At 39.2% G+C, this 14240-nt stretch overlaps 2 protein-coding genes across 8 annotated transcripts in view; both read left to right on the forward strand.

Moving 5' to 3' along the window:
• The window catches only part of LOC135548810 (AF4/FMR2 family member 4-like), a 36110-nt gene extending 29242 nt beyond the window's left edge, over positions 1–6868 (forward strand). For all 6 annotated transcript variants that reach the window (XM_064978748.1, XM_064978747.1, XM_064978750.1 and 3 more), the window contains 8 exons: positions 41–138; positions 430–493; positions 1915–2051; positions 2471–2542; positions 2674–2767; positions 2947–2990; positions 3179–3390; positions 3672–6868. In XM_064978748.1, the coding sequence (XP_064834820.1) occupies positions 41–138; positions 430–493; positions 1915–2051; positions 2471–2542; positions 2674–2767; positions 2947–2990; positions 3179–3390; positions 3672–3799 (849 nt within the window). In that variant the 3' untranslated portion in view covers positions 3800–6868. The remainder of the gene's footprint in view (positions 1–40; positions 139–429; positions 494–1914; positions 2052–2470; positions 2543–2673; positions 2768–2946; positions 2991–3178; positions 3391–3671) is intronic.
• A 1043-nt stretch (positions 6869–7911) lies between these two features.
• shroom1 (shroom family member 1) overlaps positions 7912–14240 on the forward strand; it is a 49445-nt gene continuing 43116 nt past the window's right edge. For both annotated transcript variants that reach the window (XM_064978752.1, XM_064978754.1), the window contains exon 1: positions 7912–8091. The gene's annotated coding sequence lies outside the window, so the exon portion shown is untranslated. The remainder of the gene's footprint in view (positions 8092–14240) is intronic.

A 14240-nucleotide genomic window follows, 5' to 3' on the forward strand; every position in this document is an offset into this window, starting at 1 on the left:
CCCACGTAGGAATAGGATTATAAACGTTGTCTCTCCGCAGGAGAAATCCTCAAAGGGCTCTGATAACAAGCTTGCTGTGCCACGGCTCTCCTCGGACGGCTCAAAGTCCCTGAGATCAAAACTGCTGTTTGAGGACAGGTAAGAAGAGCCATCTCTCCACTGTGGATAACCCACTGCCAGTCAGCATGTAGAGCTGCAGGGGATAGGGTTGCCTGGGATATGGGGAATGGATGTGCCAGTGTAAAACAGAGATGCCATACATTACCAGTTTAAAAGCTCAGTGGGAAGGGTCCGTCCACTTGCTGTGGCAAAGAAACCTCGTGCATAGTTGTTTAGAGAGTATACCCAAACATTTGTATGTTATTTTTTTAAGTTTGGCCATACAGGAAACGAATGCAATAACTGACTGGGGAACCTGTTCTTTTTCAGGGTTCACTCTGCGGATCACTACTTACAACAGGCCAAGAAACTGAAACACAATGCAGATGCACTGGTAAGAAACGGTTGTGTTAGCTCTAATGTGAAACCAAGAGCATGTAGTAGGGCTGAAAATGCTCTTTGGTTGATGAAATGTAATTTCCTTATTTTACCAAGACAAATATGACTATTCACGTTCTGAATTGTTCAGTGGGTTCTTTCTCTAACTTAGCATTTATATCCAAGAAGTCGGATTTCGTAACCTAATACATCCGATAATAAGCACCGAGCTCTGACATAGCGGTGCGGGTTTCTTGTAACAACTTTTGAAGGATTCACAATTTGTGGTCGTCATCTTCAACGTTGTTTCTGTTTGTTGCAAAAAGCTAAATTAGCATGACACGAGCTGAGTTAAATGTGAAAGGCTTTGAAAATAAGAAGCGTGGTATATGATCAGTGGTCCGTTGACATTTCAGAGATGCTTGTTTTTGTGAGACATTTTCAAACAGGAATGTCGAATTAATATTAAAAGCTTATACTAAAATATGATCACTCAAAATCAATATCCATCTTACCTCTATAATGTTTTCTGTCCTACGAATTCGAGAAGCTGCCGAGTTAAACGGGAAAGTGAGCCTGTCAGGTATCCAGTAGCCCAGAATCCAGCCTTGCTGACACGATGCAATTTTCCAGATTTTTGACCACTTTTTTCCCTCACCCTAATTCTGGCCATCCTACAAGGTTAAACACTCCAATGGCTTTTGAACGTATGACAGAGACAACGTATGATAGAGACATTGACCCATTGGTCAAAAGATGTGTTTTTGTTTGGACACCCTAGAGCAGGGGCATTCAACGCTTACCCTACAAGGTCCGGAGCCTGATGGTTTTTGTTCTACCTGATAGGTAATTGCACACAACTGGTGTCCCAGGTCCAAGTCAGTCCTTGATTAGAGGGAAATAATGGAGGAGAAAAAAAGCAGTGGAACTGGCTTTGAGATCCAGAGTTGAAAATGAGGGCCTAGAGTATGACAACTGTTTTTCACGAAAAGCTAGGGAATTTAGTAATTATTTTGGACACACTCTCTGGAATAGAAGAGTTTAATGGTTTTACTATTCAGTGCTTTTGCATCCTCTTTTTGGGTCCTCTGGCTACTGAAAGTAGAGCAGCTAGATGAGCTATAATTGTCCACACTTGGTATCAATAATTCACCTGGGGATTATCATCAGATACTTAAGTGTATCTCACTGTTCTTATTGGGAGACGGGAGCCTGTCTAGCCCTATTCTCAAGTATCCGGGGAAACCATCAAATATTTGTATTAGAAATCTACATACTCATGACATTTTAAGTCTGCCATGTTTATTACAACGTTGCTTTCACCACAAGCATTGGTCATGAAGCGTTCCCCTTGCTACTAACTGTCTACTCGATTAGTGAGGGGGAATCAGTTGCATAAGAGCCGCTTTTCCTAATGTGTGTTGCTGCTGTGTGCAGATGGACCGGTTTGAGAAGGCTGTGTACTACCTGGATGCTGTGGTGTCCTTTATTGAGTGCGGAAACGCACTGGAGAAGAGTGCTCAGGAGGCTAAGTCCCCCTTCCCCATGTATGCCGAGACCGTGGAGCTCATCAAGTAAGAACAAATGGCTGCGTTTCTCGACAACTTCTTTACGACATGTTTTAACATATTTTCAACATGATATCGCTGACAGATATGGCAGCTCTGCTTCTAGCTCCAAAGCAACTTTCCATTATTTTGTTTTACAAGCATTCTGCTACATCTGCAATAACATCTGCTAAATATGTGTATGTGACCAATACAATTTGATATCAAGTAGAAATTATCTTCACAGTAGCAATTACCTTTTCATAAAGACACAATGTACCCAAAATTGTACAAATGGACAAATAATTAACTGAATTGACAGTATACCATAATATTATGAAACCTCTTAAGAGTGCTTGTGTGGCATTGCCAGACAGATCTACTGAGAACCAGTCATTAGTGTCTCACTCTCTTTCTCTCTGTCTCCGTCTGTGTGTATGTCTTAGGTACACTATGAAGTTAAAGAGCTACATGGCCCCAGACGCTACGTCAGCAGATAAACGGTTAGCCGTGTTGTGGTGGGTGTCCTGACTCATCACTCAATAGATTCCATTTAGAGCGTGTATGGACATTAGTGTCATTGTGCTACTGCTCATTGAGTCACTCTGCTAAAGTTCATTCATCCCTACTTCCCTCCCTCCCACTCCAGCCTGCGATGCCAGTCCCTCCTCTACCTGCGACTGTTCAAGCTGAGGAAGGAGAGTGCACTGAAATACTCTAAAACACTCACGGAGCACCTGAAGGTAATTTATTATCCTTGGTACAAGTTCAGAGTTGTGATATTTTTGCTTAAGTGTGCATTCCTTTAATTTATTGTTGTATGGATCAGAAGAATGACAGACATTCATGTTGCATTGCTTATGTTTATTTGTTTATATCAAATTGCTCGTGTTTATTCTGCATTTCAATTTGCGTTTTTCAGAATTCCTTGAGTAACACCCAAGCGCCCTCTCCTGGAATGGGAAAGTAAGACATTTTTGTTGTTGTATGCTGTCTTGAGACCAACAGTCTTCTTAAATGTATTTCACTTGTGAGGAAGTGAGAGTCATCAATTAATGGTCCAGATGTAATGCTGAATCATGGTGGAAAAATCTAATTTTGAGCGGTTGTGATACTCCTCTTACCATCCATCTGTATCTACCTTTGTCTTTCAGTAAAGCGGCTGGCATGCCCTCTCCAGTCTCTCCCAAGCTGTCCCCAGGTAGTGCCGGTAGCTACTCGTCAGGCACATCCAGCGGCAGCTCCTCGGTCACCATTCCCCAACGCATCCACCAGATGGCTGCCAGCTACGTCCAGGTCACCTCCAACTTCCTCTATGCCACCGAGGTGTGGGACCAAGCAGAGCAGCTGGCAAAAGAGCAGAAAGGTACCTGACTCACTCCCTCTTATCAGCTTCATCAGCACAAAAAGAAACTAGACGGGGGGGTCTCCTATATAGCATGCATATGGCAGTGTTAGCCCAACTTCCAAGGTATCAATATCCTATCTAGTGCTTGTTTTAAGACGTTAGATAAAATAATTGAATACTACTATTAGATTGAAACTAACTCTGTAAGTGTTGAGCTGGCAAGCCATTCCTAGGCAAGATGTCTCTGACTGTTAAGTGTTTACCTTGCTTACCCTGGCTGTGACCTGTCTATTTTGCAGAGTTCTTCACGGAACTGGACAAGGTGATGGGCCCTCTGATCTTCAACACCAGCAGCATGACTGAACTGGTGCGCTTCACACGGCAGGGCCTACACTGGTTGCGGCTGGACGCTAAGCTCATTCCCTGAAGGATGCTATAACCCCCCCCCCCCATCCCCACTGCCCCTCCATGCACACATTAACTATAACACTGTGTCCATTTTCTACACCAGCTTGCCAAAAAAACTGAGCGATATTGAGCATCTTATATCTACGACTATCCCAGGGGTGGGGGGGGGGGGGGGAGATTAAGCTATCTGTACATACTAGCAAATCCACTATTAGTGGTCTTTGTCATATCTTTGGGTTTTGCAAAAGAAAGTCATTGTTCTATTTGGCACAACGCTTCTGCAGAATTATTTTAGATGAAATACACAATTCTATAGGCTATAAGCACATTATTCACATTTGACTTTTATTTATATATAGATTTTTTTTTTACCAAAGTACTTCCTTCAAACCAAAGGTGCTTTAAAACTAAGGTTTGTCTCTTATCTTTTTTTGTGCCTTGTATCTGATCTACAGGAAACTAGAATATACCATGTGTTGAAATGCAGATCCAGCCAAGTTGGTGGGGATTTAAATGGTTTGATCAAATCAAATTTGGAGACATTTTACAGAGTTATTTCAGGCTTTCAAATGTAACTTTTTGGAATTGTACTGGACGCTAGCTGTGATCAGTGGGATGAAGACAGTCTTGATGTTGTGTGAAGTGACCGAGAGCTTGGTTTGCCTGACAGATATCACTGACGCATGCACACATTACTCTTAACAGTTGCCATTTGAAGGGGAGGTAGCGCACAGATGACCACATTTGGCGTTCGCCTGTGATACACCATTCAATTGATTTTGTTTAAGTTACTTTCATCGCTCTGAAGAAGCATTTCCTATTTGTCAATGAGTTCTTCTTCCTATGAAATCTAGTTTGACTGTAGTGGAAAGGTTTTTTGTTGTTGATGAATTGCCCCAGAGAGATCATTAATTTCTAAACAAGGTGTTATTGTTCTATTTGATTCCTTATAGGTTAGTACCGGAAAGGGTTGCTGTATTTTTCTAAGGCGCAGCAGGGTGTGTGGTTGGTATTGCAAATGTTATCCTTGAAACACAATGTAATTATTTGTATAGTTTCTTCAAAAATTGCCTGGCAAAAGCAGATACAAGGAAGGACATGAATGCACTTGCATTTTAAGACTACAATTCTTTTTATAGGTTATATAGCATACACATTGGTGGTGCTTCTTAGCCATACATAGATCGACTTGTAAGTTCATGAATGTTATATTCCAATCACAAAGTACATGGCCAATATATATTTTATTTATGTACCAAGCAGTTACTCTGTTCAGTTGTTCACTTTCAGATTGTTAGGCTTGAAATGCAAAGTATTTGTATTGAATATGAAACTGTCATACTTAATTTAATGTTTAAAAGTTGTTCCTGGGTTCTCTACATAGCGTAATAGTAATTTGTGTATTACAAAATATAGAAATGTAATCTATGGTCTATATTTATGGTACAGGTTAGATTGAGCTACTATAGTGTTAAACTGCCCTAATATTTATGTTATTTTGTATTGTCATTAGTTTTGCAACAAGGCAACAGAAAAGTGAACTTGATGCATAAGTGGTATTGTATGATGAAGGGTTTTTTCCTATTAGCCCATGTATAATATACACATGCTGGAAACACTAGTACCTTTTTCTCATTGGCACCCTGGTCTTTAATTTTGGGGAAACTGTTATTTCTTCTTGCACTCGGAGTAATGGAAGATGTTTTATCTATGCAGGATTTTTTAAAGTAAAATCTTTGTAAATCCTTTTTTTTTTGGCTTTTAGTTTGAAATCAGGAATTTCCACTTTTTAATTGTTGGCCAAAACCTATTTTGTTTGACACAAATGTCCAATGCTTTTAGCTTATGCCTCATGCTTGTCCACTGATTTACTGGTATACATCTGCTTTTGTAACCAAACATGGATGGCTTAAGCCATTTTATACCTTAAGCTGGAGGCCACTTTTCTCAGAGTTCTCTGGGTGTGTGTGTTCATGTAGCCATGTCTTCATACACTGGTAAACTTTTAAGTACAGCTGCAAGGCTTGTGTTCCATCCTATTCAGATGTACAAAAGATGATGAGGATAATTTTAACATTTCTCACAAGGCTTTCACTCATGTATTTGTTTTTCTGCCACTTTAGCTTGTCAACCATTTGTTTTTTTGGCTTTTACTGAATATTATTTTAAGTGTTTGGAATATATTGTGTGGGTTGTTTGATATCATATTTCAATGTAAGTATAGTTAGTTATAACTTGAATAAATCCAGGGTAAAATGAAATGTTCTGACCTTCAATAGAAAGACTTAACACTTGCATGTCTCTATTTAAATACAAATATGTATAAATTGTATATAAAATATTTCTTTTAGGGTAAATTTCTACTACAGTTTAACATTTGTATTGAAATTAAGTTGTAAATACATTTTGAGATTATATGCACATTTTCTGAGCTTTTTTCTTCAAAAAATGTTAGATGACACTTGAGTCTCTGAACACTGTATATCAATATCTTTATTAATCATTTTTGTTACTGTATTGTATGCCTTGTCTCCTGCTTCACCAATGTATCTTATTGTCATAAGCATTATCATCATTGATGTCTTTAGATCAAGTGCTAATATTGTCTATCTGTATTTGATATGGAGACATTTAAATCCATGCAATGTATATTGCTGATCAGATTGAATGGATGGATGTTGGTGTGAGATGTACAGTTGATCATAAGAAAACCATCTCAGTTTCTACTTTACGTGAGAAAGCTCTAGCCCTTTTGAAATTGATCCGAGATTGTCTTTTGAGATATGTCTGTATGTCAAGCAGTTGTAGAAGTTTATACAGTATGTTGTACTTATTTTTAACTGTCTCATCAGCATACAAAGTACAGTAGTCTTAATTGGCTTTAGTTTTAAACTATTGATAACAGATGTATTATGGATGCAATATTAAGTAAAGGTACTCTTATGAGTTTGTTATTCAAACTTGGAATAACATGTCATTTAAAATCTCTTGTAAAGTATTACTTGTTACTAATGGGATTTCTGAGTCTGTCCTGAATATAATTTGTATTTTACTGTATTGAGAATAAAATATATATGGTTATGTTTAATTTACCTGTGGTTTCCAATACATTGTACCATTATGTCAATACACTTGGATGTAGATGTATTTAAGAATGTGATTTTGGTTGATTGTAGAAACCTCATTCATTGAACACAACACACAACACATTTTAAGACCGAGCCCTTAAATGGCTGCTGGCTTCTCTTAAGAAACCCCACATATCTGGAAACCCCCCCCCCATTTGGCTAGTCATACTGGCTCTTGTACCTGTTGTTCCAAGGCCTGAATCCAAGGACATGAATTGTAATGTCACTACATTGAATGTGTTTACCTTGGAACCTGTCTTGGAAACATTTTAAAATGCCAAGTGGGGCTTTCTGATCTGCCTGACAAAGACCCCTGGTCATCTGAGGGGAAGTATCCCAAAACCGATCAACAGTAAAAATAGCTGTGTTCTGGAGTGACCATGCATCTACATGGTTACTTTCTCTGTAAGTGGCTTAACAACATTGTTGGGTCCTCGGCAATCGAGCGTGTGCTTAACGATGCTAGGACGTGCATTACTGAAACAAAGTAGTTTGTATAGCTCTAGTATACAAAGGCTCTTAAAAATGATTAGCTGCTTTCAACCCACATTGCACTTCTTGCGGAACATTAACCCTTTTGTGCCAAGGGAATAGACACTGATGTTCAGATTATATGCACACTAATTTCTAAAGGGCTTCCCTATTAAATAAAGGTAATGTCTTACAATTAAAGACGAGAACAGACTGTAGTTGGCCTTTATGGTGTGTAAGAAACTTTGTTGCTTATTGTACAAGCATTCCACAGGCATTTCTTAACCTGTCCGATGACCTTCAGCTTGTATAACCTACTTATATGGTTTGGAAATGAATAACATTTAAACTCACCTTTATGTTTGAATAAATAATTTGAAATGTGATAGGAGTTCAAATCCAAGTCATCCTTAATGACTTGCAATCAATTTCTAAGCGGAATATTTCATACAAGGGCTAGTATTCGGAAAGCCCCGCCCACTCATCTGCCCATTGGTTGGGCTGGATGCAATTCTATTACCTTTCAGGCTTTTCTTTCCTGTGTGGCCAAGGTAGCCATACGGGAAGCGTATTAGCTGTGTTCTTTCTCAAAGACCATTTGTTTCATATTTTCAATCAGGTGAAAGTTTTTATTCAGTTCGAGTAAAAAATAACATTCATCTCACCTGAGCGACACAAGGATTCGCAGATACCGCCAACGTCGAGCACTCAGGTATGTTTACTATTATGAAGTTTAGCAGGTGTATCGGTATCGTACTCTCCACCAACCTGTAACAGTTTCGGTCCTCCTGGCCAGGAATAGTTTTGCTATTTAGGATACTGACTATAAAGCTGTAGGGGAGAGTGGGGTAAATTGAGCGAAAGGGTTCAATTCAGCCACCATTGTTTCTAGGAAACCATACGCAACATTAATCATTCGACCAAATATTTAAGAAGAGGTCATCATTTCAAGAAGTCTGTGATGGAAAAAACCACATGGAGAAAGTGGTAAACAACTTGGGTTCAAAAAACTAATTTTCACCAAGTCAAATGAATATATTGTCTTAGAGGTTTCATGATGCTTATATCTAAACCGAAGTAGATCATTTTAAATGTGCAATATGCAGAAATCACTCTGCCGTTTCCTGGTTGCAAAAATTTGAATAGTTCGCCTAATTTCAGTTTGTGGGAAAACAAGCATAGTGTAGAGAATCATTGTACCATTTAAACCGCTGTGAAATATATTTTCAATAACCAATGATATTGTATTTTCAGCTGTTTGAAGCTGGTGTGGAAAAGTAAAATGACAGAAAATTCAACTTAATTATGGAAAGCATAGAAATATTGCACATAGAACATATCTACCGCTTCTTAGACTTGCTTTCTTTGAAAAGGACAGATCTGTAACTAACATTTCTATGTGAATTTGGTATGGCTGCCCAAAAAATTACATATTGCAGCTATTAGATTGTTCTATAAATCGGTTGGGGTCTCTAAGCTTCATTATGAGGTCCTAAACCTAGCATAAGTGTGTCCTTATCATCAAAATGTTTGCCCTGGGCAGGTTGAGCCAATGGCCATGGGGTAAGCCCATGACAAGTTTAGCAAATGTGTTTTCTTCCCAGGAAAAATTCAAGGCATTATCATTGGAATATGTGTTAACAACAGGTCTTGGCCTATGTTTCAATTATTTATTTTTAAGTACAAAGTGTTTGTTAGGTGTTAAGCCTGTGTTGAATTGTGCTTAAAAGACAAAAAAGCAATTGTGATTGTGTTGAACACAAGCATTTCGCTACACTCACAAGCATTTCGCTACACTCACAAGCATTTCGCTACACTCGCATTAACATCTGCTAATCATGTGTATGTGACAAATAAAATTTGATTTGTGTCCAATTTGTAAGTCGCTCTGGATAAGAGCGTCTGCTAAATGACTTAAATGTAAATGTAATGTAAATGTGTTTGAGAAGTAAAGATAGACATGGTTTTAAAAAGGTAGTGGTAATATTTTATTCAGTACAGAAATGTGTAGGTTAACTTACCCTGTCCCATTGGCTCAACTTAACCCATAAGTTCTGCCAAGAGAATACTTTTTTTGGGACAAGCTATGTTTTAAAAAATATAATATTTACATTAATTCGTAATATTTCTAGGGATACACAACATCCTGAAATATATGTAGATATAGCATATTTGTTAGAAACAATACAATATTTCCCTTGACGGAGTGATGCTTAATGTAAAGAGACCTTAATCGTTTGATAATAATTATCAAAATTGCATCATTGTTTTCAAAATGCTTTATTTACTGAAAATATTTCCCAAACTGTATCTACATAAGTATAATGAAGCATTTTTGCTGTTGTGATGTCTATTAAATGGTAAAATTACATAACTACATAGTAATTGTAACCATCCAAGTACATTGTTTTGCTTTACACCTAGGCAGATGTCTTAAAAGTATTTTCAGATCTGCTAATGTGTCTGCTAATGGGACTGAGATTATAGTCTAATTGATCATGCTTAGGAAGTTGAGATCGATAATTGATTTAGCAAAGGAATTTCTCAAGAGGCGTATTTGTAAACCATCCCTAAGCAATATATTGATCTCCTCCACTATACCATTTAATAATTCTATGTATTATTAGTGTGTAATATATTTATTGTATTTTCATGAGACTATAACTAATATAATTTAACTATAGTGTAGACTAGTTCTGTAATGATGGGCCAGTCTATCAACATATCATGTCTCAAATTGAAGGAATGCTGTCACTTTAAATCTGGTTGAATAATGCAAGGAGGCCCTTTTAGGCTAATGACTTTTGTATGTTTAATTTAAAGTGGGAACAAAAATGACACCCATTGTTCTGTGTTGTTTTGGGAGAAACCAGACACTGGGGTTTTGTCCTGATGCTGAAACTAAATCACTCATGCGTGGTGAACACTGCCTCTCTGTGTCCTGTCCGGTCTGGCACGCTCAGCAGTGGTCAGGACACAACTCTGCACCCACAGGTCTGCCAGGGAATGCGTTTGCATACACACTTGCATGCAACACACACACACTCCTAGGCGAAACACATGCAGCATACTTCTCGTCCCCCACGCTATCTCTGGCACTTATTTTCTGGCGCATTCTCCCTCACCCTGACATTGTCCGTCTCACCAGTACATACCTCCATTATGCAGCAGCTCATCTTTCAAGTACAGTATTCTGTACTGTTGAGTATGCCTATCATCTGAAAAGGCTGATCACCCTGGGTCAGTCAGTCAGTATTATGTCACAGTTGACTACATCTCCTGGAAGTACCTGAGAATTTCCAACTTGTACTTCCCAGACTCGGTATGGTGTGTTTTGTATTAGGATTCATTAGGGATGTGCATCTCTCCTTTTCAAATTAAATAACATTTTCTTTGTTACATATGCCAAATACAACATTATTGTGTAGTGCAACCAACAATGCAGGTTTAAAAAAGTAAATAAGAAAAATGTGCTAAATAAACTAACGGATAAGGGTTAGTTGAGGTAATATGTTCATGTATTTAGGGGTAAAGTGGCTATGCATAGATAATAAAGAGTGGCAGCAGCAGCTTGTGAAGGAATGTGAGTGACTGTGTGTGTGTGTGTGGGGGTGTCAGTGCAGTATGTGTGAGTGTACATCGAACCTGTGCAAAACAGTCAGTGCAAAGAAGAATAAAATGGGGGGGTAGCCATTTGATTAACTGTTCAGCAGTCTTATGGCTTGGGGGTAGAAGCTGCTAAGGAGCCTTCTGGTGCCAGACTTGCCGCTCCTGTACCACTTGCGGCTTTACCCACTATCCTCTGTAGTGCCTTGTGGTCGAATGTCGAGCTATTGCCATACCAAACGATGATGCAACCAGTCAGGATGCTCTTGATGATGCAGCAGTAGAAGTTTTTGAGGACCTGATGTCCCGTGCCAAATCTTTTCAGCCTCCTGAGCGGGAATAGGTGTTGGCGTGCCCTCTTCACAATAGTGTTGGTGTGTTTGGACCATGATATGCCCTTAGTGATGTGGACACCAAGGAACCTGGAAGCTCTCAACCCGCTCTCAAGACGATTCGATACGTACCGAGATACATGGGCTCCCTCTAACGTTTGTTCCGTAAACACATTAATTTTCCATTCTAAATTCAAATCTGCTCCTGATGGAGCTCATGAGCTGGGTCTGTCTGAGCTGACTTCTCTCTGTGTGATTGTGTGTGTGAGTGATGTACATGTCAGTGATGTACAGTGCCTTGCAAAAGTATTCGGCCCCTTGAACTTTGCGACCTTTTGCCACATTTCAGGCTTCAAACATAAAGATATAAAACTATTTTTTTGTGAAGAATCAACAACAAGTGGGACACAATCATGAAGTGGAACGACATTTATTGGATATTTAGAACTTTTTTAACAAATCAAAAACTGAAAAATTGGGCGTGCAAAATTATTCAGCCCCTTTACTTTCAGTGCAGCAAACTCTCTCCAGAAGTTCAGTGAGGATCTCTGAATGATCAAATGTTGACCTAAATGACTAATGATGATAAATACAATCCACCTGTGTGTAATCAAGTCTCCGTATAAATGCACCTGCACTGTGATAGTCTCAGAGGTCCATAAATGTTTAATGCTTTTCGACCTGTCCCCAAATTAATATAATTGGTTCAGTTTGTTTTGATATTATAACCTGCGTGTCGTGATCACGTTTGCTGTGGGGGGATAAAATAAATGTATGCACGATGGTGCACGCGCGCAGCCGGTTTGGGTTCCGTTTTAGAGCGTTTTCACATCTTAGAGCGTTTTTTTCAAGCTCTAATTCAATTCAGAGGTAGACTATTTGTTACATAATTTGGCATTTGGCAATATGAAAAAAACTAACTAAAATTCATAACGAAAACCAAGTCCATGCAAGTCATTTGTTTATTGTCCAAAAATGCTCCATTAAATCTATTTATGATTATCATGCAGCACCACTTGTGTGCAATGGCAATTTTAGCATGTAAATCTTGGAGAGGCTAAAAACATTAAGTGGGAAGCATGCCAGCAAAGACACTACACAAAACTAACAATACATTAATTACACTATAACGGGGACGAATGGTGCCCACAAACTGTTAGGGCCTACATAAAGCTGTCCCAACAGCAGTCCCAACACCTTACCACTGCTATACCTGGCTATCAGCAGAGCCTTGTCTGGCAGCGAAACAGTTCATTCAGCCTCATTTACTCTCTTTAAAAAAACATGGCTGACTTGCTTAAACAAATGGGATTTCTAATGACCATCGAGATGTACAAACTATGGCATAAGGGGACGACAAGCGGATAAGATTTCAATTAAGAGAATTAATGGGGCAGTGGCGCAGTGGTTAAGGGCGCTGTACTGCAGCGCCAGCTGTGCCACCAGAGACTCTGGCTTCGCGCCCAGGCTCTGTCGTAACCGGCCGCGACCAGGAGGTCCGTGGGGCGACGCACAATTTTGCCTAGCGTCGTCCGGGTTAGGGAGGGTTTGGCCGGTATCATTGTCTCATCGCGCACCAGTGACTCCTGTGGCGGGCCGAGCGCAGTGCGCGCTATCCAAGGTTGCCAGGTGCACAGTGTTTCCTCCGACACGGCTGGCTTCCGGGTTGGATGCGCGCTGTGTTAAGAAGCAGTGCCGCTTAGTTGGGTTGTGTATCGGAGGACGTATGACTTTCAACCTTCGACAAGATAGTAGCTACTAACAATTGGATACCACGAAATTGGGGAGAAAAAAAAGGGTACAATTTAAAAAAAGAGAGAATTAATGAGCGAGCTAGGACAGATGTAGTTAATAACTATTTGTTTAGCACTTTTGAAATGTACAGCGACTGAATTCAGAACATGGGCCGTTCTTACAGTGTTCTACCTCTATAACCAACTCAGAACCATAGGCTAAATAAAGGGGGCATATATCAGACAATGAAAGCTCTTGCAATATTCAATGATTACATTTATCTAAAACAGGTTATAGGCGACATGTGCACCACCACCAAGTCAGAACAGTAGGTGAAATTAAGAGGGGAAATAACCAAATTATTAGCGTGAGGCATATGGGCTACTAACATCTTATTACACAACATACACATATGTATATTGTAGCTAAGAATGTATTACTATCTCCTTGGCATATTACATAGTTTATGCGGCAGCATATATAACATTTTTGGACTCTTGTTGTGCTGTGCTCACTTGAACAGGTGGTTCTTCGTGGGCAAATTTTGTCATCAAAGTCTGGCATTCTCTGGATTGATGGTGCTTTCAAAACAATTGGGACTTCGGAAAAAAACATGGTCGAATCATGATGATGTGGTGGTGCCGGATTTCCTTTTCCGATTCGGATGATCATTCTAAGCGTCTTTTCCCAGTCAGAGATTGTTTATTCATGAATTCCCAGTTAACTTGACTTCAGTGAGTTCAAGACTTCTCACTTCCGAGTTAAGTTGTTTTGAGCGTTGCACAAATCATGCTTATTTGACAGCATGGCCAATGTTGAATTTTTATCATTTTAAACTTGTAGAATAGCTCCTTAATCTGAAATTTGGGACCACACAGGCACTCCACTGAATAGCAAGCTAGTGATTACTTTTCAATGCTTCCAGTTAGCCACTGTCACTGATTCCTTCCAAACCGTTCCTTGTGGAATTTGCAATTTCCAAATGATTGTGTAATGTTTATGTCCAATGGCCGATGAGCACCGATATGTTTTATCTATAATTTATCATAATTATTTATCTTCAAATGACAAGGATTAAAAACGATTGGCCAATAGATTTTCAACTTGATTCATGATGATGACTCCTAGCAAAGATTTTGCAAAATATGTTGACATCAGTTCAATGAAAGATACTGCACATATAACGTGA

This window comes from Oncorhynchus masou, chromosome 11, assembly GCF_036934945.1.
Source record: "Oncorhynchus masou masou isolate Uvic2021 chromosome 11, UVic_Omas_1.1, whole genome shotgun sequence".
Lineage (NCBI taxonomy): Eukaryota > Metazoa > Chordata > Actinopteri > Salmoniformes > Salmonidae > Oncorhynchus > Oncorhynchus masou.